General features: G+C 47.1%; 1 protein-coding gene across 4 annotated transcripts in view; it reads left to right on the plus strand.

The window, feature by feature from the left end:
• Positions 1-20862, plus strand: part of C5H4orf19 (chromosome 5 C4orf19 homolog) — a 74304-nt gene that overhangs the window by 50054 nt on the left and 3388 nt on the right. For all 4 annotated transcript variants that reach the window (XM_054030810.1, XM_054030811.1, XM_054030813.1 and 1 more), the window contains one exon: positions 19265-19318. In XM_054030810.1, the coding sequence (XP_053886785.1) occupies positions 19287-19318 (32 nt within the window). In that variant the 5' untranslated portion in view covers positions 19265-19286. The remainder of the gene's footprint in view (positions 1-19264; positions 19319-20862) is intronic.

Here is a 20862-nt window from a genome sequence, read left to right on the forward strand (position 1 = left end):
AATTCAATAAGGGATTATTTTAAAGTCTGTCTTCTGACCAAGCTAGTAATTGCTTTACTAAAAAAAAAAAAAAAAAAAACACAACACAAGATAATTACATGGAAAATTAATTTTCCTTTGATGAGCTATTGTGGTTAATTTCAAGACTAAATTCAGTTATTAAAATAGGAAGTAGAGGGATTTCAGGCCTGTTTTAAGTACAAATCTTAATGCAAATTTAACTATGGATTTGCTACTGACGCCTCCATACCAAATTATGCTAATACAGACATAGTTTGGGTCAGAAACCAAAAGGAAGTTAGCGAAGAATTTTGTGTCTCATTTTAAACTTCAACATTCTACATAGTTTTAATTTCTGTAACAGTTTGGCTTTAACCTGTACACTAAATAGGGACCAATCCAGCAAAGCAAAGCACATTAGTTGTCCAAATGACAGAGACTGCTTAAGTCTTTGCTGGAGTGGGGTTCTAAATAACTTTTCTCTCTCTTATTTTTCTTCTTCTATTTTCATAGCATTCTCTCTCTCCTTTTACTAGCTGGTGTTTCTCTGCCTTATGTTTAATAATCTCCCGCCTTTCTATTCCTGTGTTTGTTCTCTCTTCTTCCCAGCTCCACCTGCAGTTCCATAATCTTTCCATTCCTCTCTCACCTATTTGTCATTGATTTTTCTCATTTTCCTTATCGCTCATTCCATTGTCTCCACCCATCACTAATCCTCTGCTCCCTACCACACACAGCCCTGCTACTCTCTCAGACCTCATACATTTGCATCCGCATATCCACAAGGTAACCTTTGAAATCCTTAAATGAGATTCTGATACCGACACAGCACAGAATACAAACCAGAGTTCGTATCATGAAAAGTCCACTAGGTGTTTACAGCTGCTTGCATACTTCATGAGGATATTAATGCCCAAAATCTATTGTTTCCTCTCTTCCCTTCCCCCATCCATCTCCCCCACATAATCTATTCTCATCCCACACTTGCCTCTGAAAATGCCAAGTGTTTTTGAGGTGCCTGCATGAGGCCTAAGACAGTGATAGAAACTAAGTGAAACATGGCTGGGTTTATCTTGGCAACGAGGCGCAAGCTGCTGGACTTCCATTGACGTAGCCCTAAGCAGGGAGGGTTTGTGTGCTTTGCAGGAGGAACGGGAACCATTCAGGGTATGCAAATTGGTGCTTCTAATCACTGGCAGGCAGGAGTTTGGTGTAGTGGAGACACAGTCAGCTGATGCAGCAGGAAGCAGAAGCCAGCAGGGTTTTGCATTGGCTGACTCCATATGCATTAGCCTGCCCAGAGAGGCACTGCAGTGCATTAGAGAGAGGGGGGAAAACTGGCCCAGCAGCCCATTGAAGTGATCAATATATTAAATGACTGGTTACTTGGTAGCCCACTGGTTTAGTTTGGAAGAAACATGCAAAAGTTCAGATCTCATGCCAAACTCTTTGGCATAGAAATGAGGCTGGATTATCTTGCAAAAACTTTTTCAGTCAGATTTCCAGTTCTTACTGGTCTGGGCTGAGTCAAAAATACCATTTACATTTCTTCTCTCCTGGCATTTCTGTTTCCAGTCCTGGCCAGAACCAGGAAATGGACAGAAACAGTACATTAACATAGGGTTACCATTCGTCCGGATTTACCCGGACATGTCCTCCTTTTGTGTGCTAAAAATAGCGTCGGGGGGAATTTGTAAAGCACTCACAATGTCCGGGATTTCCCCCCTCCCCCGGCAGAGCGAGCGGCTGGGAGGGCTGCAGGAAAGTCCCGGGCTGGACTCCGGAGCAGCTTCCTCCTCCCACCCCCCCCCTCCCTGCATTCTGAGCCGGCCGGCAGCTCCTCCTCCTGCAGCCCGCTCCGGCAGCCCTGTGCAGGGCCAGGGACCGGGTTTTGTGTTGTGCAGGGGAGCTCAGCCATGTGTCCGGCTGGCACAGAGCCCAACACCCTGTTCTGAGCAGCAGGGTAAGGGGGGGCAGGAGAAGGGACAGGGAGGTTCTGGATGGGGCAGTCAAGAAACAGGGGGGGGCTTTTGGAGGGGAGTGGATAAAGTTTTGGGCAGTCAGGGTACAGGTAGGGGGTAGGGTCCTGGGGGGCAGTTGGGGGGGGTCTTAGGAGGGGGCAGTTAGGGGACAAGGAACAGGGAGTCTTAGGTAGGGGGTGGGGTTCTGGAGGGCAGTTAGGAGCAGGGGTCCCAGGAGGGGGCAGTCAGGGGACAAGGAGCGGGGGGTAGGGGGCTGGGAGTTCTGGGGGGGGCTGTCAGGGGGCAGGAGTGGGGAGAGGGATCGGAGCAGTCAGGGGACAGGGAGCAGAGGGGTTTAGATGGGTTGGGAGTTCTGGGGGGGGCTGTCAGGGGGTGGGGAGTGGTTGGATGGGGCGTGGGAGTCCCAGGGGTCTGTCTGGGGGTGGGGGTGTGGATAAGGGTTGGGGCAGTCAGGGGACAAGAGGCAAGGAGGCTTAGATAGGGAGTGGAGTCCCGGGGGGCAGTTAGGGGCAGGGGTCCCAGGAGGGGGCAGTCAGGGGACAAGGAACGGGGGGAGGGTTGGGGGTTCTGGGGGGGCGGGAAGTGGGAGGGGCAGGGGCGGAGCTAGGGCGGGGCTCCTCCCGTCCTCTTTTTTGCTTGTTGAAATATGGTAACCCTAATTAACAACTAAAAAAGGATCAGCCTTTTAAAACCACAATAAAGTTTTTAATTCACTTCAGTCATTGTTTTGGAAGAGGGTGCCAGATGGTTTTTGTTTCATTGGAATAGTTTGCCCTTCCCTATTCATGACATCTTCTTGCTTGTATTTTTTGTTTATCCATATTACATATCACAGTTTAAACACACAATACAACCTATGTTATTACACAATACAAAGTCAGAAGTATTATGTTTCTTACTTCTATTTAATCAGACAGGGGGAGTTATGTATACTCTGCCTTGCATTTCACATTTCATTTACAGAAGTTACAATTTCAGAAGTTAGAGTACATTCCTCTCCCTCTTCTTAATTACACTTTTCAAGAAAGTTTTCATTCCATTCTCTTCACCTTGTATGGACAGGTTGCAGAATGCTACTAGTAAATATAGAAAAAGGGAAATTTTCCACTTTTCTTGTGTCTATTTATTAAAGGCAATATCGTTCCTTCAGTCCCACCTGGATTCAAGCCTTGTCACTATTCCCTCAATCACCATGACTACATGGTGGCATTTCTCTGACTGTGTAAAATGGCAGTGTTCCCAAAATTTTCTCTTAGGGGGAAAAAAAAAAAAAGTCAGTCTTCCTAGATCTCTTCCCTAATGTTAGCTTTTCCTCTTTCTGTCATCAACTGACTCATCTATTTTGATCTCTTGTCAAAATTCAGAGCTACAAACAACCTTAATTCCTGAGGTGTTTGTGGGCATGGCTACACTTGCGAGTTAAAGCACATTAAAGCAGCCCCGGGTGCCCTAACTCATGACGCATCCACACTGGCAAGGCATGTAGAGCGCCTGGACTCTGCGGCTAGAGCACTCCTGATAATCCACCTCGGTGAGTGGAATAACATTTAATGCGCCCTCGCTGGAGCACTGCAGCACCAGTGTGGATGCCCTGGTCTATTAATGCGCTCTGATCGGCCTCCAGAAGTGTCCCACAATGCCTGTTCTAGCCACTCTGGTCATCACTTTGAACTCTACTGCCCTGCCCTCAGGTGACCAACTGTCAGACCCGCCCTTTAAATTCTCTGGGAATTTTGAAAATCCCCTTCCTGTTTGCTCAGCAAGGAGTGGAGTTCTCTCAGCGCATCTTTCCAGGTGACCATGCCTCCACGCACCAGGCAGTCCCCAGTATGGAGCAATGGCGAGGTGCTGGATCTCATCAGTGTTTGGGGGGAGGAAGCTGTCCAGCCCCAGCTGCGCTCCAGCCATAGGAATTACAGTACCTTTGGGCAGATATCAAGGGACATGATGGAAAGGGGCCATGACCGGGACGCAGTGCAGTGCAGGGTTAAAGTGAAGGAGCTGCGGAATGCCTACCACAAAGCCCGCGAGGCAAACCGCCACTCTGGTGGTGCTCCTGTGACCTGCTGTTGCTACAAAGAGCTGGACGCGATACTTGGGGGCAACCCCACCTCCACTCCGAGAACCACCATGGACACTTCAGAGCCCAGTTCAACAAGGCAGGAGGAAGAAAGTGGGAGCGAGGGTGCTGGGGGACGGGGGCTGAGCCAGAGGACGGCCCGGCATCCCGAGATGCATGCAGGCAGGAGCTGTTCTCAAGCCTGGTGGAAGGTAGCCAGTTGCGGCGGCCGGTGCTTGGGGAAGGACAAACACCCGAGGAGGTTCCTGGTAAGCAGCTTTTATTTTGGGAAGGAAGTTATTCGGTGCGGGCTCTTGGGGCGAGGAGGGTTAGGGCTGCATGCATGCCTAGATGCAGAATAGGGCGTTGATGTGCTCTCTCACATCGCGGTAATCGGCCTCAGTGATCTCTTTAAAGATCTCATCCAGAAGTTGGGCAATGCGCTTGCACAGGTTTCTTGGGAGAGCCACTGTTGTCTTTGTCGCAGTCAGGCTAACATGTCCACGCCACTGTGCCATGAGGGGCAGGGAGACAATTGCTGCACACAGGCAAGCTGCATATGGGCCAGGGTGGAAGCCGCATTATAGTTGAAGACCCTCCCTTGCTTCCCAGGTCACCCTCAGCAGTGAGATATCTTCCAGGATGAACTCCTGTGGAAAATGTGGGGACGGTGTTCAGTATAGGGGCCCCCTGCAGCCGTTGGCTCTCCCCAAGACACAGAAACCCAGAGGACAGTACAGCCGTGAAACAATCAATCCCCCTTGACCCTGTGCTTACTCACCATTTTGGGGCTCCCATGGCTTATGTGCGCTCGCTTTGGGACGGGCAAATTATGCTATTGTGTAGACTGTGCTTGCCCTTAAGTATGGGGGAATCATTGCTCCGTCTGGTGTGAACAATGCTGCCTTTGTTAAGTGTTGAATTTTGCCTTTACAGATGCAACCTTGAGATCCCAGCCGTCCATGATATCAGTGGCCGAAAGACTCCAAAGAATTAGGAAGAGGCCACGTAGAAGCAAAGAAGACATGCTGTATGAAGTCATGCAGCAGTACCTTAAGGAGACTCTAAAAGTGCAGGAGTAGAGGGAGAGTGAACGGAGCATCCGCCAGCAGAATGAGGAGCGCCAGCAGCAAAGCACAAAGTGGCTGATATGCATCCTGGAGCGCCAAGCAGACTCAATCCAGGCGCTTGTAGCCATGCAAGTGAAACACTGCCACACCCCGCCCCCGCAGCCCTTTTCCCAAAACTCTTTCCCTTGTGCCCCCATGTCACCTCCAACCCACTTTCCTCAACATCCGGGTTCTTATTGCCATCAGCTGCCTCCAACATCTATAGCTTCACCACCCAGACCTGAAAACTACAACCCTTATCCACTGCACTCAACCCCCATCATCATGCAGTATAGCCATCCTAAAGTGCAGCACTCATTGCACAGCACTCCAGATAGGAAGGCTGAGTATAACAGGACATACCCAAATCTGTGATTGTACCGTTCCCCACCTCATCCCCTTGCCTTTTCTTTTTGCCAAGCAGTTGTGTTTCTTTTCAATAAATGAATTTTCTTTTCAATAAACAGATTTTTTGGCTTTGAAAACATTCTTTATTATTGCATAAAGTAAAAGATACCTTAGCCCTGGAAAGCAACAGGCACTGCAAGTCAGCATAGCAAACACAGATTCCTACTAACATTGGAACCACTGCACTTCACTCCTGTGCAGGGCACCAAACATTACTGGTGGCTTTCAGCCTCAAATTGCTCCTTCAAGGCATCCCTAATCCTTGAAGCCCTGCGCTGGGCCCTCTAATAGCCTCTCTGGCTCTTCAAATTCAGCCTCCAGGTGTTGAACCTCTGAGTTCTATGCCAGAGTGAATCTTTCACCCTTCCCTTCACAAATGTTATGGAGGGTACAGCACACGGATATAACCGCGGGAATGTTGTTATCATCAGCCAGGTCCAGCTTCCCATACAGAGAACGCCAGCAGCCCTTTAAATGGCCAAAAGCACACTCAACAGTCATTCTGCACTGGCTAAGCCTGTTGTCGAACCACTCCTTGCTGCTGTCAAGGCTCCCTGTGTAGGGTTTCATGAGACATGGCATTAAAGGGTAACCGGGGTCTCCAAGGATCACAATTGGCCATTTCGACTTCCCCTATGGTGGTCTTCTGGTCTGGGAAAAAAGTCCCAGCTTGCAGCTTCCTGAACAGGCCAGTGTTCCGAAAGATGCGTGCATCATGTACCTTTCCAGGCCAGCCTGCGTTAATGTCGGTGAAACACCCACAGTGATCCACAAGCACCTGGAGAACCATAGAAAAATACCCCTTCTGATTAATGTACTCGGAGGCTAGGTGGGCTGGTGCCAGAATTGGAATATGCGTTCCATCTATCGTCCCTCTGCAGTTAGGGAAACCCATTTGTGCAAAGCAAGCCACAATGTCATGCATGTTACCCAGAGTCACGGTTCTTCTGAGCAGGATGTGATTAATGGCCCTGCAAACTTGGATCAACATGATTCCAACGGTCGACTTTCCCACTCCAAACTGGTTAGCTACTGATCGGTAGCTGTCTGGAGTTGCCAGCTTCCAGACTGCAATAGCCACCTGCTTCTCCACCGTCAGGGCAGCAGGGTGGGGGCGAGCTCATTACACAGTCCCATGAAAGTGGCTTTTCTCATTTGAAAGTTCTGCAGCCACTGCTCGCCATCCCAGACTTGCATGACGATGTGATTCCGCCACTCAGTGCTTGTTTCCCAAGCCCAAAAGTGGCGTTCCACGGTGGTGAGCATGTCCATGAATGCCACAAGCAATCTCGTGTCGTATGTGTTACTCGAGTCGATATCATCATCAGAGTCCTCACTGTCAGTTTGGATCTTAAGGAGTAACTCGACTGCCAAACGTGACGTGCTGGCGAGACTCATCAGCATATTCCTCAGCAGTTCGGGCTCCATTCCTGCAGACCGAAAGGGCAGATAAGAGCACGCAGTACAAAAAACGTTGAAAGATGGCACCAAATGTGGACGGAAGCACCGAGATTGCCAGGATGCAAACCAATCCATCACGGGGCATTGAGACAGGACCCAGAATGCCCTACACCCCCTACTCCCTTCCCACAAGCCACAGCGCCAGAATGGGAAAAGATGCTCTGTGGGATAGCTGCCTATAATGCACCGCTCTCAATGCGGCTGCAAGTGCCGCAAATGTGGCCACGCCAGTGCGCTTGCAGCTCTCAGTGTGGACATACTGCAGTACTTTCCCTACTGCGCTCTCCGAAGGCTGGTTTAACTCAAAGCGCTTTACATTTGCAAGTGTAGCCAGGCTCTGTAACTTTCAAATGTTCATATCTCTGATAAAACATTATGGTTGTTCTTTCAAAAGTTTACAACTGAACACTAATTTAATACAGCTTTGAAACTTTACTATGCAGAAGAAAAATGCTGCTTTTAACCATCTTCATTTAAATGAAACAAGCACAGAAACAGTTCCCTTATCTTGTCACATTTTTTTAAATTAAACTTTCCCTCTTTTTTTAAGCAGTTTACGTATAACACAGTAGTGTACCGTATTTGCTTTTTGTGTGTGTGTGTGTGTGTGTGTGTGTCTCGCTCTCTGTGCTGCCTGACTGTGAACTTCCCGTTCCAAATGAGGTATGTGGTTGACTAGTCAGTTCGTAACTCGGAGGTTCTACTGTATAAAGGAATTACAATAGCTGGGGTGTTTCTTCTGTTAGCAACTCCATTTCTATTAACAAGAAAGGAGTTTCTCTCCTTTTGGCTACCAAAAAAAAAAAAAAAAATTAGAAGTGTCCTAACACTGCAGTGGGACTAGCAGCAGATGGCATTTGAGCAAAAGAGCCCAACTCTCATTTCATTTCCTCTGGTGACAATAACTCTATTGAAGTCGTGGAGTTACTTCAAATTTACAAATTGAAAATCTGGCCCTTTATCTCTCAGATGAGCAAGAGCCAGATTAGTAACACCACAGACTGAAACAGATTCAAATCTGGCTCTTCTTTTTTAATACAAAAGCAGAAATGGTTTTCTAGTTTACCCCCTTGCATACATACTCACACACACACACACACACACACATTGTGAACTACAGAACAGCGATACTACTACTGAGCACTTACGTAGTCCCTTTAGTTTTTTCCAAAGCACTATAAAAAGGATTAATTAATCCTCATAACACCTCTGAGGTAGACATTATCCCCAGTTTTCAGATTAGGACAGGGAAGGTGAAGGTCAACATTTTCAAGTTAGTGATTAACGTTGGGCTCCTAAATTTATGTATTGCAAGTAAAAGTGGCTTGTCAGAAGAACTGAAATGTAACCCCTAGCAGTAAGCAGCCAGTGTCAGAATCAACGAGGGGCTGTCTAGAGTAGAAACAGGCACAGGACGAAGCAAGAATGGAAGCAAGGGCTGGCTAGAGCAGGAGCACAGGCAAACTATCAGAACTACTAGGCTGTGGGAGTACTCCTGACCAGGTACTGAAGTTGAGCAGACTAGAGAGACTGCTTCCCTTAGGAGTCTATGTACCTGCCTTAGGATCACCCAGGTGGGTTCTTGCCTGTGGACTGGCTGAACCTAGGTAAATGGCATGGAGTCTAAAAGGTAATTGCCTCCTATGACTCGTCACATGCTCTGGCTCAGGGACTCATGAGGTTTAAGCAGGCTCAGGCTCAGAGGTAACTCAGGGATGACTCATCACACTCAGGTTTTAAAATGTTGGTTTAGGTGACTTGCCCAAGATTACACAGCAAGTTTGTTGGCAGAGCAGGGGTCAGAACTCAGGACTGCCATACTTTCCATCCACTATGCTCTAGTGGTTCTCAAAGTAAATGAATATCTCCCATCAGTCCTAGGCTTTGCAAGCAACGGGGGGGGGGGAATTATAGGTTAAATATTAGACATGGTTGGAGGATAAATATTTTCACAAAACATTTAAAATGAAACACAAAATGCTTAGCATACAGCGCAGTCAACCTGTGGAACTCCTTACCAGAGGATGTTGTGAAGGCCAAAACTAGAACGGGGTTCAAAAACGAACTAGATAAGTTCATGGAGGATAGGTCCATCAATGGCTATTAGCCGGGGCTGGACAGGGATGGTGTCCCTAGCCTCTGTTTGCCAGAAGCTGGGAATGGGCGACAGGGGATGGATCACTTGATGATTACCTGTTCTGTTCATTCTCTCTGAAGTTCCTGGCATTGGCCACTGCCGGAAGACAGGATACTGGACCAGATGGACCATTGGTCTGACTCACTATGGCCGTTCTTATGTTCTAAAATGTTTTGGGTTTTTGACAAAAAACTCCCTTCTCACTACCTTTTTTCCCTCACTGATGAAGGGGTGTGTGTCGGGGCGAGACTCACCAGCGAGGCGCCTCCTGCTGGTTGTCCAGGGAATTAGCTCTTTTCCAGCTCCGGAGCGCCCTCTGTTGGATGATGTCTCACCTGCCACTAGCCCCGTGTCCTTCCCAGACCCCGGTGCCCTTTGCCCAGGGGTTCTGTCCACCACAGTACCCCCTCTGTCTGGGTCTCCCCTCCCAGGGGAATCCCCTATCCCCACCTTGCCTCAGTGGCTACTGCCAGTCATCGTCTAGCCCCTGCTCCCTGGGGCAGACTGCAGTCTGTAAACCACTCATCATTGGCAAGGGGGGTTGGACCAGCTGCCTATATCTGGGCTTCCCCTCTGCAGCCCTAGTACCCCTTTGTGGGCCCTTAGCTTGGCCTGCAGCCTGGGGCTTTGCTAGGCTGGAGCTCCCCAGCTTCCTCTGCCCTTCCCCAGCACTGCTAGGGTTACCATACGTCCGGTTTTTCCCGGACATGTCCTGCTTTTCGGCAATCAAACCCCCGTCGGGGGGAATTGCCGAAAAGCCAAACATGTCCGTGAAAATGCCGGCCGGGTACTTCCCCTCCCGCGGCTGCTCTGCTCCGCTCCTTCCCTCTCAGACTTCAAGAGCCGAGCTGCCCGAGCCAGCGCTACCGGCTTCGGGCAGCCCCCCCGCCTCCGGACCCCGAGCCTCCGGCCAGGCACTTCTCCTCCCCGGCTCCAGCTGCTCTGCTCCGGCGGCTAGGGGTCCAGAGGCAAGGGGGGCTGCCCGAAGTCGGTAGCACTCGGGCAGCTCGGCTCTGTTTAAGAGCCTGGCTGCCCGAGCGCTACCGGCTTCAGGCAGCCCCCGTGCCTCCGGACCCTGCGCCGCCGGAGCCTGGGAGGGGAAGTGCCCGGCTGGGGGCGCAGGGTCCGGAGGCATAGGGGCTGCCCAAAGCACTGCTCCACCCTAGGTACCCTTCTCAGCTTCCCAGACAGCCAGGTCCTTCTCCCTCTAGGGAGCTAGAGAGAGAATGTGTCTTCAGGGTAGCAGCCGTGTTAGTCTGTATCCGTAAAAAGAACAGGAGTACTTGTGGCACCTTAGAAACTAACAAATTTATTAGAGCATAATAAAAGCCCACGAAAGCTTATGCTCTAATAAATTTGTTAGTCTCTAAGGTGCCACAAGTACTCCTGTTCTTTTTAATGTGTCTTCAGTCTCTGGCCCTCAGCCCTCTCATAGGGCCAGCTGTGGCCTGACTGAGGCGTGGCCCCACCTGTGGCTGCTTCTCCCAATCAGCCTAGCATTTCTTCTGCTGCAGCCCTCTCCCAGGGCTGTTTTAAACTCTTCAGGGCAGGAACGGGGTGACCTGACCACCCCACTACAGGGTGAAAGAATAGAGGCGGGGAGGATCCAAAAACAGAAAAACTGAAGTTTTTTTTTTTTTTTAATTTTAAATTTTTCCATCAAAAAACCAGGACATTTTGACCAAAATAAAAAATTTCCATGCAAATTTTCATTTCAGTTAAAAAGAATAAGATTAAATTGCCACCTCAGTGCAAATGCATTGTTGGCAGTTTTGCTTTTAGCCCTGGTGACACTGGAATTCAAAATCATGAAAGATTCCAAAAGAAAAGAATGTAAAGGATACGGGGGAGGGGGAAGAATTACAGGAAAATATTTCATAAGTGTTCTGAACATTCTGGAATTAAATGTATAGGGCCATATGGAGTTGTACCCATTTATGCCAACTGAAGATCTGGCTTATAGTGCTGATGTCAATGTCTACTTAGGTGTAGGGTATGAACTACTCTTATCCATATGTGGCCCCTTCATCTCAGGTTTGCAGCACAATATCCGAGCAATGAAAGGAAGTTTGTTCTGCCACAAACTGAGCTGTACCTGTTCTGTGAATAAGAAACTATAGGCTCTACAGATAATTGCATACCTTTCACAAGCACTAAAATTACACTAAAATAAATAATGCTAAGGAATAAATATATACACTGTATTTAGTCTAAAGATCAAGCATCAAAGTGAACTTTTTAAAAAAATCATTTTTGTTAATTTTGCTAATAGTTCATTATCTAAATTACAAATAAAATTGTTTAAATATTTCAGATTTTGTTGCAAATAGAAGTTATTGTCCATTCAACTATCTCACATCCAGGAAATTGTTAAATATTATAATTGGATATAAAGCATTTCAACAGTATTAATTATCATGATGATGAATGGAACACCAGAACAGATAAGGATTTAAAATGGAAAGTTAATGATCTCATCTTGATGATAAAGGTCACCAAGAAATTATTAGGAGTCCAGTGACATTTTAAAGACTAACAGATTTATTTGGGCATAAGCTTTCATGGGTAAAAAACCCACTACTTCTTCAAAGAAATTATTGAAGTACACAGCAATAGCATGGAAAGCACATGCTACCGTTATAACTACATTCCCTATAGACAATATTTCTTATGGTGATTTACAGGGCTTTTACTCTTCATTAGAAGCTTCTACTGTCAACAGCTGGAGCATGGGCAGTCATGCCTAGTGGTTGGAGCTGGAGTTGGTAGCCAGGAATAGGAGCCCAGGGTCAGAACCAGAATCGGAACCGAATTACGAAGTCAGGAATCAGAGCTGAGGGTCAGAGTCGAGTTACTGCAGTGAAACAAAGCTGGGGCCAAGGGAGGGGCAGGGTGTGGGCAAATACTTTGAGCAGCCACCGAATTGCTGCTGCTGCTGGGCCTAAGAACTGTTCTGCTTACTCTTGCCACCAGTTGGGTGGTGTAGCCCATCAGGCAGTCTACTTCAGGCCAGTTGTGCTCATTAGGTTGTCCGGACACTGGATCTGCTACAGGCCCTGATTCCTGACAGTACTCCCCACTCAAGGGCACCTCCTAGGGGCCTGGTTTTTCTGTATTCTTCCCGTAGAGTTCTCACAATAGGTCCAAGGCATGTATGTTCTCTACCAGTTCCCAGACCATTCGTCCAGACTGTAGCCTTCCAAGTCCAACAGGTCCTAGAGTCTTCCCCTAACTTGCCAAGAGCAGAGGATTTGGAGGAACAAGTACCCCTCCTATCCATGGACTATTATGGGTGGCAGTGCCAGAGTGGAGCCATTTAGGTATGGATTCTCAGTGTAGGACTTTAAAAGTGAAATGTGAAAGACAGGGTGGATCTTCAAGGACTTGGGCAGCTGTATCCAGAAAGCCACTGGGTTTACCCATTCTATAATCTTGAAGTGGCCCAGCAGGTATCAATAATCCAGTTTGGCAAATAAGCGGCTCAGTTTAAGGCTTTGGGCAGAGAGCAACACCTTATCTCCTACAGGCAGATTTGGGACAGCCCAACATTCTTGGTCCACGTGATGCTTAAAGTCTTCTTTGGGAGACTGCAAGTATTCCTTATTCTCCCAATGCAGGTGAGAGGCAAAATCCACAGTGGCCAGCACTGAGGAACTTATGGGGAAGTCTGGGTGGAAGCAGAGATAAGAGTCATAGTTTGCAAAGAATGGGCTATGTTCGGTCAAGGCATGGTTTGCATTGTTATATGAAAATTTGGCATAGCACAGGGGGACCCAGTCATCCTGGTGGTAACTCAGAACACAGTGAAGAGACTTCGCCAAGATTTGATTGACTCTCTCCGTTTGCCCATTAGTCTGCAGGGGATAAGTGGATGAGAGAAGAGATTTGATGCCAACGAGTCCGAGAAATATTCTCCAGACTCGGGAGATGAACTGAGGTCCCCAGTCTGATATAATGCTCGTTCATAACCCTTGGTAGCGGTAGACATTTTTCAGGAAGAGCCACGCTGTCTCCCATGTAGTGGGAACAATACAATATGGGCTGAAGTGCACCATCTTTGCTAGGAAGTTGATGGCAATCAGGATTACCGAGTGTCCATAGTGTGTGGCAGTTCTAAAGTGAAGTCTGTTGATATAGTAGACCAAGGTAGTAGAGGTGTGAACAGAGGATGGAAGAGACCTAGGGATTTTGATTGTGTCTCCTTGGTATGGGCACAGAGGTCACATATAATCCTTAATGTAAATTGGTAGACCTGGCTACCAGAAATTCTTCTAGACCAGATTCCTTGAATTGGCCAAAATGGCCTGCAAGTGGTAAATTGTGGCACAGTTTCAATCCCCCCCCAGAACATAAATACAACCCTTGCAACAGAGAAAGCCTTTCTGAAATTGGAACTTGGAGTCAGGTCGGATACCCACATCATTCAGGGTCTGGTAGATCTGGGTCGCAAACAGGTCATCAGGGAGCAGGAAGCAGATGGAGGATTTCAGACTGCTGCCAACTGTCTTGTTGACAAAGTGGGACACCTTGAGCACGGTGGCAGAGGGCTCTTCGCCAGGTTCAATATATTCATCTTTGCAGGATAGATCACCCACCATCCCATTTCTCATCCCTGGGCGATAGGTAACTGTAAAGTCAATCCGAGCAAAGAAGAGAGATCAGCAGATCTGGTGCTGGTTAAGGCATCTAGCAGTCCATGAGTACTCCAGGTTCTTGTGGTAATCAGGACTTGGACTGGGAATCAAGCCCCTTCTAGAAGGTGGCGCCAGTCTGAAAACTGCCTTTATAGCCAGTAGCTAAACATCACATATTTTTTCCACTGGGTTAGTTTCCAAAAATAAAAGGCACAGGGGTGGAGTTAATTGCATGGGCCTTCATGTTAAGACTGTACTTCACATATAGAAAAATTAGAGGCATCAGCCTTAACTGTAAATGGATTAGTGGTATCTGGGTCAATCAGGATGGGTGCTAGGTGAATGTCGATCAAAGGTCAACTGAGCCTCCATGTACCAGACAAACCAGGCTCTCTTTTCAAGGAGTGCCATAGAGAATCCTTTAATAAATCACTTGTAGAAATTGATGAACCCCAGAAATCGCTGCGTTCATCCTTGAGTGCAGTCCAGCTGAATATTACCCATCTGGGTCGGACAGGGATTCTAACTGGGCCAGTTCACTTTAATGTCGTCATTTAGGCTGAGCTGGAAATGATAATGCTGGGTGGCACTGTTCCACTCAGCATCTATTACAAAGCATCGGAACTCCGTGGTGTAGCTAGCAACTGGCTGGCATCATTGCAGCAACACCTGAAGTGTGACTTTGGCCGTACGTTCGTGACATGGGTCATCGACGATCACCTCCATAGCCTGAACAAAGACCTCAAACTGTCCCAGAAACAGGCTTGATTCTTCCAGGAGCAGAGAAGCCCAAGCCAGGGACTCCCCACTGAGCAGGCTGACAATCAGCCCCACTCAGGCTTGGTCAGTAGGTACAACGTAGCAGAAATAGGAGCAGATACAGATTTAGGAATCCACAAAATTTGCCACGATCACCATCAAACTTGCCAGGTGTGGGAGCTTGGGTTGGAGCTGAAGGCGTGGCAGGACAGCATTCTGCACCTGCAGGGTCCATAGGGCTCCCACTCTCTGTCAGAGAGATAATGGCCTTTGTAGGGTCCATGTTCACCATATCAGCTCCAGTTCCCTGTTTTGGGGCTGCTCAAATTGTCAGTGACTGAGACGTGGACAGTCGTACCTAGATGGTTAGAGCTGGAGTCAGCCGTCAGGAACCAGAGCCAAGGTTCAAAAGCAGAATCAGAGGTCAGACCCAAAGTCATAAATCAGAGCTGAGAAATCAGAGCCAGGTTGTGTGGAGTGAGGAAAGGCTGGGTCCAAGGCAGCAGATGGGCTGAGACCAAGGAAGCAGAAGGCCTGGCTCCAAGGATGGAAAAAGGCAGAAGCAGGGCTGGGATGAGGCAGGTACAGGACCTATCACAGTTGTGGGTGAATACTTTGAGCACCCACCAAACTGCTACTGCTGGGCTTAAGAGCTTCTGCTGACTCTTCCCACCCATCAGTCTGTGTAGTCAATCAAGCAGCCTATTACAGGCCAGTTGCATTCATTAGGTTGTCCTGAGGCTGGCTCTGCTGCGGGCCCCGATTCCGGTATCTTCATCTATCAGCTGCATCTGTTGTGTATGTAATAGAATGTAGGAGAATAAATTGTGGGGGATTAGGGATACTGCAAGTGTGATGACAGTGTAGGGGAGCCAATATATGCATGCATTTCACACTGCTAGCTACAGTCCTACAAGCTGGTTTTAGTCAAGTAGAACTCACCAAGGAAGCAGACACATGCAACTCTATTTTAGTGCTATTTAATTATATAAGATTTAAAGGTATATTCTCCCCTCATTGCTCACGCGGACCTTCGCTTTTGACACTAATATGGCCTTGGCCTTGCCAGTGAGAGTTCTATGCTGAGATCTGTAACTATTTTACCAACAGCTTGTTCCTATTCCTAGCATATTGTGATTCCATCATCTTTTAGGTTCAGCTGCTCACAAACACCTTAAAAAGTGAAGGCTTATCCTGTGAAAGGCTAAGTATCTCCTGAGTGTCCTCCACTGAGAATGGAATCAGTGAAAATTGAGGATGTTCAGAATTTCACAGAAGGCACTCAAGAGGGATTTTCAAGAGAGCTCAGCATTGATCCAGCTCTGTTCCAATTGGAGTCAAAGATAAAACTCCCTTTGATTTCAACAGGAGCAGAGTTTGGCCAGTGCTGAGCTGTTTTGAAAATTCCACACACTGTGCTTTGCAAGTTTAGGCTCTGAGTCATGCCTTCTTAATCTGATATATTTTGTGTGTTCACTCATGGTTCACTAGTACGGAAATATCTAAGAGTCAGACTTTGCAAGAAAATGTCACAAAAGGCAAATCTAAAATGTGTCTAATTAAAAATAGAATATAAAGATACAACAGGTTTCCTCCTACACTTGTTCTCAGACACCACATTCTACCCAATATTCGCTTTGTGTCCCTTTCTGTGATCTCACTTCTCACTGCCTTTTTTACTTTGCTTCCCCCTAAGCTTTGAAGAGCCTTCTCCTTCATTTGTAACAGCCCTCCTACATCTCTGTGTGGAAATCTCTTCTGAAAACATAGTTGGGCACTTAGACTATGGTGGTCTGCTCCAAACCTCTTTCTTTAATAGTCTACATAGTATTCATGTGATTCAAATTGTACTTTGCTTTGGATGGGAATCTATCAAAACTATGTGTTTTGTAAAATATCAACACATCTATGGCACTTTTAGTAAGATAAGCAATGAAATTTTTATAGCAAGATGTCTAATACTAATAGGACTAAAACATATGTTTCATTGTATACGACTGTATTACTTCACACCATTACTTTGCAATCCTGGTTCTGAAGCTTGCTGTAAACCTAGAAAAAATAAAACCTGAAACATGGACATTTTAAAATCCTGTATTCCTGCTTCAATGCTGAGAATTATTTACAAAAGAATGCAGTACAAAATACTTCCCATAAACATTAGTTTATTCATACAAGAGGACAAATACAAATGTTTGTAATTACCAGCTTGTAAAACCTAGGAGTAAATGCAGAGACAATTCAAATACTCACAATAGTGTAAAATCCTGGAAAGTGCTCTTATAGAAATGACAGAAGTAATTTGCATTTATAATATCTTTCTACAGAATGTCTCAGGCTGCTTTACAAATAAAACAAAAGTTTTCAGCACTTGGTATGGTTAAAAACCACTGCTGAGATATTTTTGTGGAAAAAGATGTTAACAGAATACAGGATATGAATTAACTGATATCAGCACTCAATGAGAAACTCAATAGAAAAATGGTTAAACCTAGAGGGTATGGACCAAGGTCTCTCAAGAAAACTAGCTGCAGTGACAGAGCTCAGGAATTGTCTACACACAGAGTTGTAATGGTTTAACTGAAGGTGTGATTTTAAACCAATGCAAAGGCGAAGAGGACACTTATTTCAGTTTACTAGGCTTATTTTGGTTTAGTTTAAGTCTATTAAGATCACGTTTAAGCTAAATCAAAACAAGACACTCTTAAATGAAAATCAGTGTGTCCATATTGGGGCTTGCTAAACTGAATCAGTTTAACATTACACCTTAAGCTAAACCAGTGCAACTTTCTTGTGTAGACAAGTCCTCAGAAAATTGTTAAAGGGGACTTACTGGGTTAAGCACTCTGTTTTATCTGGATGAGGTCTGACTTGTAGAGGAGCCAGCTCTAATGGACACTCAGGGTCTAGTCCAGGGGTAGGCAACCTATGGCACGTGTGCCGAAGGCGGCACACGAGCTGATTTTCAGTGGCACTCACACTGCCCGGGTCCTGGCCACCGGTCCAGGGTGCTCTGCATTTTAATTTAATTTTAAATGAAGCTTCTTAAACATTTTAAAAACCTTATTTACTTTACATACAACAATAGTTTAGTTATATAATATAGACTTATAGAAAGAGACCTTCTAAAAATGTTAAAATGTATTACTGGCACGCGAAACCTTAAATTAGAGTGAATAAATGGAGACTCGGCACAGCACTTCTGAAAGGTTGCTGACCCCTGGTCTAGTCAAACCTGTCTGAATTCCTTTATATTGCAGAACAGCTGCTCTAAAGGAGGGTCAGTGCTGAGACTCACCTCTATACAGTCAAAGGCTAGTGACTTTGGGATAAGGGACTTCCCTGGTGAAAGGAACAGATGATGATGGAAGTGATAGTGTCCTGAAAGCAAGGAGACAGCAACCAAGGAACAAAGAGATGAGAATTCACTGCTGCTGCTGGAATGGATCATAGGGGTCCATCACAATCAGTCCACGATTTAGTGGAGCCCTATATGCTGCTCTAACCTGCACCGGGGCCAGGATTGGGGACAGGCATTGCCTCCCTTCTCAGTCCTTGTGCCAGGTTCATCACTTGCACCAGGGGAAACAAGTCTAGAGAAGAGAGTGGGTTTTTTGATGCAGATGTTTTAGTTCAAATTTCTGCAAGTGGAATTACAGAACTTCAAAATAAACAGGATTTTTGTAAATACATTAAATCAATGGCACTAGCAAATACCCTGATCTAGTGTCACCAATTTTTCTCCTAATGGGAAACTGATCTGCTATCACTGGGCAAAGGGGTAACAGGTTCTATCAGGCTCAAATGTCAAGAGAAACTGGGCATCCTAACTAGTAATGAATAGAAAATCCATTATTGCAAAATAGTTAACATAAGAACATAAGAATGGCCCTACTGGGTCAGACCAAAGGTCCATCTAGCCCAGTATCTTGTCTTCCGACAGTGGCCAGTGTCAGGTGCCCCAGAGGAAATGAACAGCACAGGCAACCATCAAGTGATCCAGCCTGTCGCTCATTCCCAGCTTCTGGCAAACAGAAGCTTACAAAGGGCCCTGGCTCCATTGATATAAGTAGAGATGGGCCCAAGCCATAAAAATCAATTTTTCCCAAATTTTTGGGATGTTCAGATCTGGGTTTTGGCTTTCAGTGCATCTCTAAACACAAGAATACCATTGGGACAAACCAACATGTTGATTCTGATCAGAATAAAGGGTTGGGTTGTCAGTGGGATTTGAAGGCATCTAGCACCCCACAGGAGAAGCTCTGCCTGCTTTGTTGTTGTCTGTTGTGAAATGCTATGTACAAAAAGAAAGCTACATACAACAATTTGTTATTTCTAGTCAAACTGCAAGGGAAGAATTTATTCTGGTGACATAGTGGTAACACTGAAAAAGTTCATTCTGTACAAGAGCTGTTACCAATTGCCGCGATATTCCCCATTACTAAGCACAGGGAATCTCTCTCCAACCAGCAGAACCTTTCAAAACAGGTTTCAGAGTAGCAGCCGTGTTAGTCTGTATCCGCAAAAAGAAGAACAGGAGTACTTGTGGCACCTTAGAGACTAACAAATTTATTAGAGCATAAGCTTTCGTGGACTACAGCCCACAGGAGACTCATGTTCAGTGCAGCCACCATTTATTCATTTAATATTTGCATGAAATAACTCATCCCTCATTTTTCTTTTCCCTTGCCTTCTCTCTCTCTCTCTCTTTTCAGATGTTAACAACAAGTAATCCAGATGGGGTGCAGGTGCTGTAAAATGATACAAAGGTAAAGCAGAACAAATGGTGGTTGGAATCAGAATAAAATAAAAGCTTGTTCAAAATAAATCCATTCTCATCTGCATTCATCCTTTAGGTTAAGGATATTTACCATGTTGCAAATAATCCAGGAATTTACAGTTTAGATCAATTAAGGCATTTTGAGCCCAGAAATGCTGATTTCCTGTAAACTTCATGTTGGTTTATTTTAATTGAGTTTCATCTCTTTAGCTGCCAACCCACAGAAGCTATGTGGCAATGGAGGCAAATTCTCACTGTAGCGTTTTCCCACCTCAGTGGCAAGAAGCCAGACTAGTTCAGTGGGTGGGGGAAGCTGTAGGATCCATCATCTTCTAAACACTGGAAATGTGCTGTAAATCTGCAGGTAGGGCAGAGACAGCTCCATGAAATCCCCCACCTTCCATCCCTGTTTCCATTGTATTCTTCACAATAACTGGCTTTGGGGCAGGTCATATGGTAAAGGGCTTTCAATTTAGACAGCCTGACAGCCCAAGCTTCTCAATGCTCCACACCATCCCCATCACCATGTACTCCTGGGGGAACTCACTCCCCTCCCCCGCAGTCAGAATTCCCCTGCCCTGATGAGCCCCACTCCCCCTGCACCTGGACCACCCGGATCCCCCAATCAGCCACACCTGGATCCCCACCCCACTGAGAACCACTCCCCCAACCAGGGCTGGCTCCAAGTTTTTTGCCGCCCCAAGCAAAAAAAATTTGCCGCGCCCCCTCCAGCCCCATTCCAACCCCTTCCCCAAATCCCTGCCCCACCTCCTCCCCCCGGGCGCGCCGCATTTCCCCTCCTATCCCTCCCTCCCAGGCTTGTAACCTGGGGGAGAGGGGGCAGAGGAACTGCCCCCCACCACTGCAGCTCACCTCCGCTCCGCCTACTCCCCTGAGCACACTGCCGCCGCTCCGCTTCTCCCCCCTCCCTCCCAGGCTTGCTGCGCGAATCAGCTGTTTTGCAGCAAGCCTGGGAGGGAGGGGAGAGAAGCGGAGCGGCGGCGGCGTGCTCAGGGGAGCAGGCGGAGCGGAGCTGAGCTGCGGCAGTGGGGGGGTGGTTCCTCTGCCGCCCCCCCCCAGGGTTACTTCCTGCAGCCCTCCCTGCGCCCCCCACTGCCACAGCTCACCTCCGCTCAGGGCCGGCTCCCGGCTTTTTGCGCCCAAGGCGTAAAAAAATAAATAAATAAATAAAAAAGAGGAGCCGGAGTGCCGCCCCTTGGAAAGTGCTGCTCCAAGAACATGCTTGGAGCACTGATGCCTAGAGCCAGCCCTGCCCCCAACATCTGACCCCCCCCACTGAGTTCCCCACACCGAGACCACCCCACCAAGCTCTATCCCCCCCACATCCAGACCCCCTTGCTGAGCCCAACCACCTTCACCCGGACCCCCCTGCAGAGTCCCATTACTGTTGCATCCAGAACCTTCCAACAAGCCCCCATGGATCCAGATCCCCCCGCATCCAAATCCCCCACTGAGCCTCCCACACAGAATCCTCTCAATCCACATCTGGATCCCCCCACACTAGCCCCTCCA

This window comes from Malaclemys terrapin, chromosome 5, assembly GCF_027887155.1.
Source record: "Malaclemys terrapin pileata isolate rMalTer1 chromosome 5, rMalTer1.hap1, whole genome shotgun sequence".
Lineage (NCBI taxonomy): Eukaryota > Metazoa > Chordata > Testudines > Emydidae > Malaclemys > Malaclemys terrapin.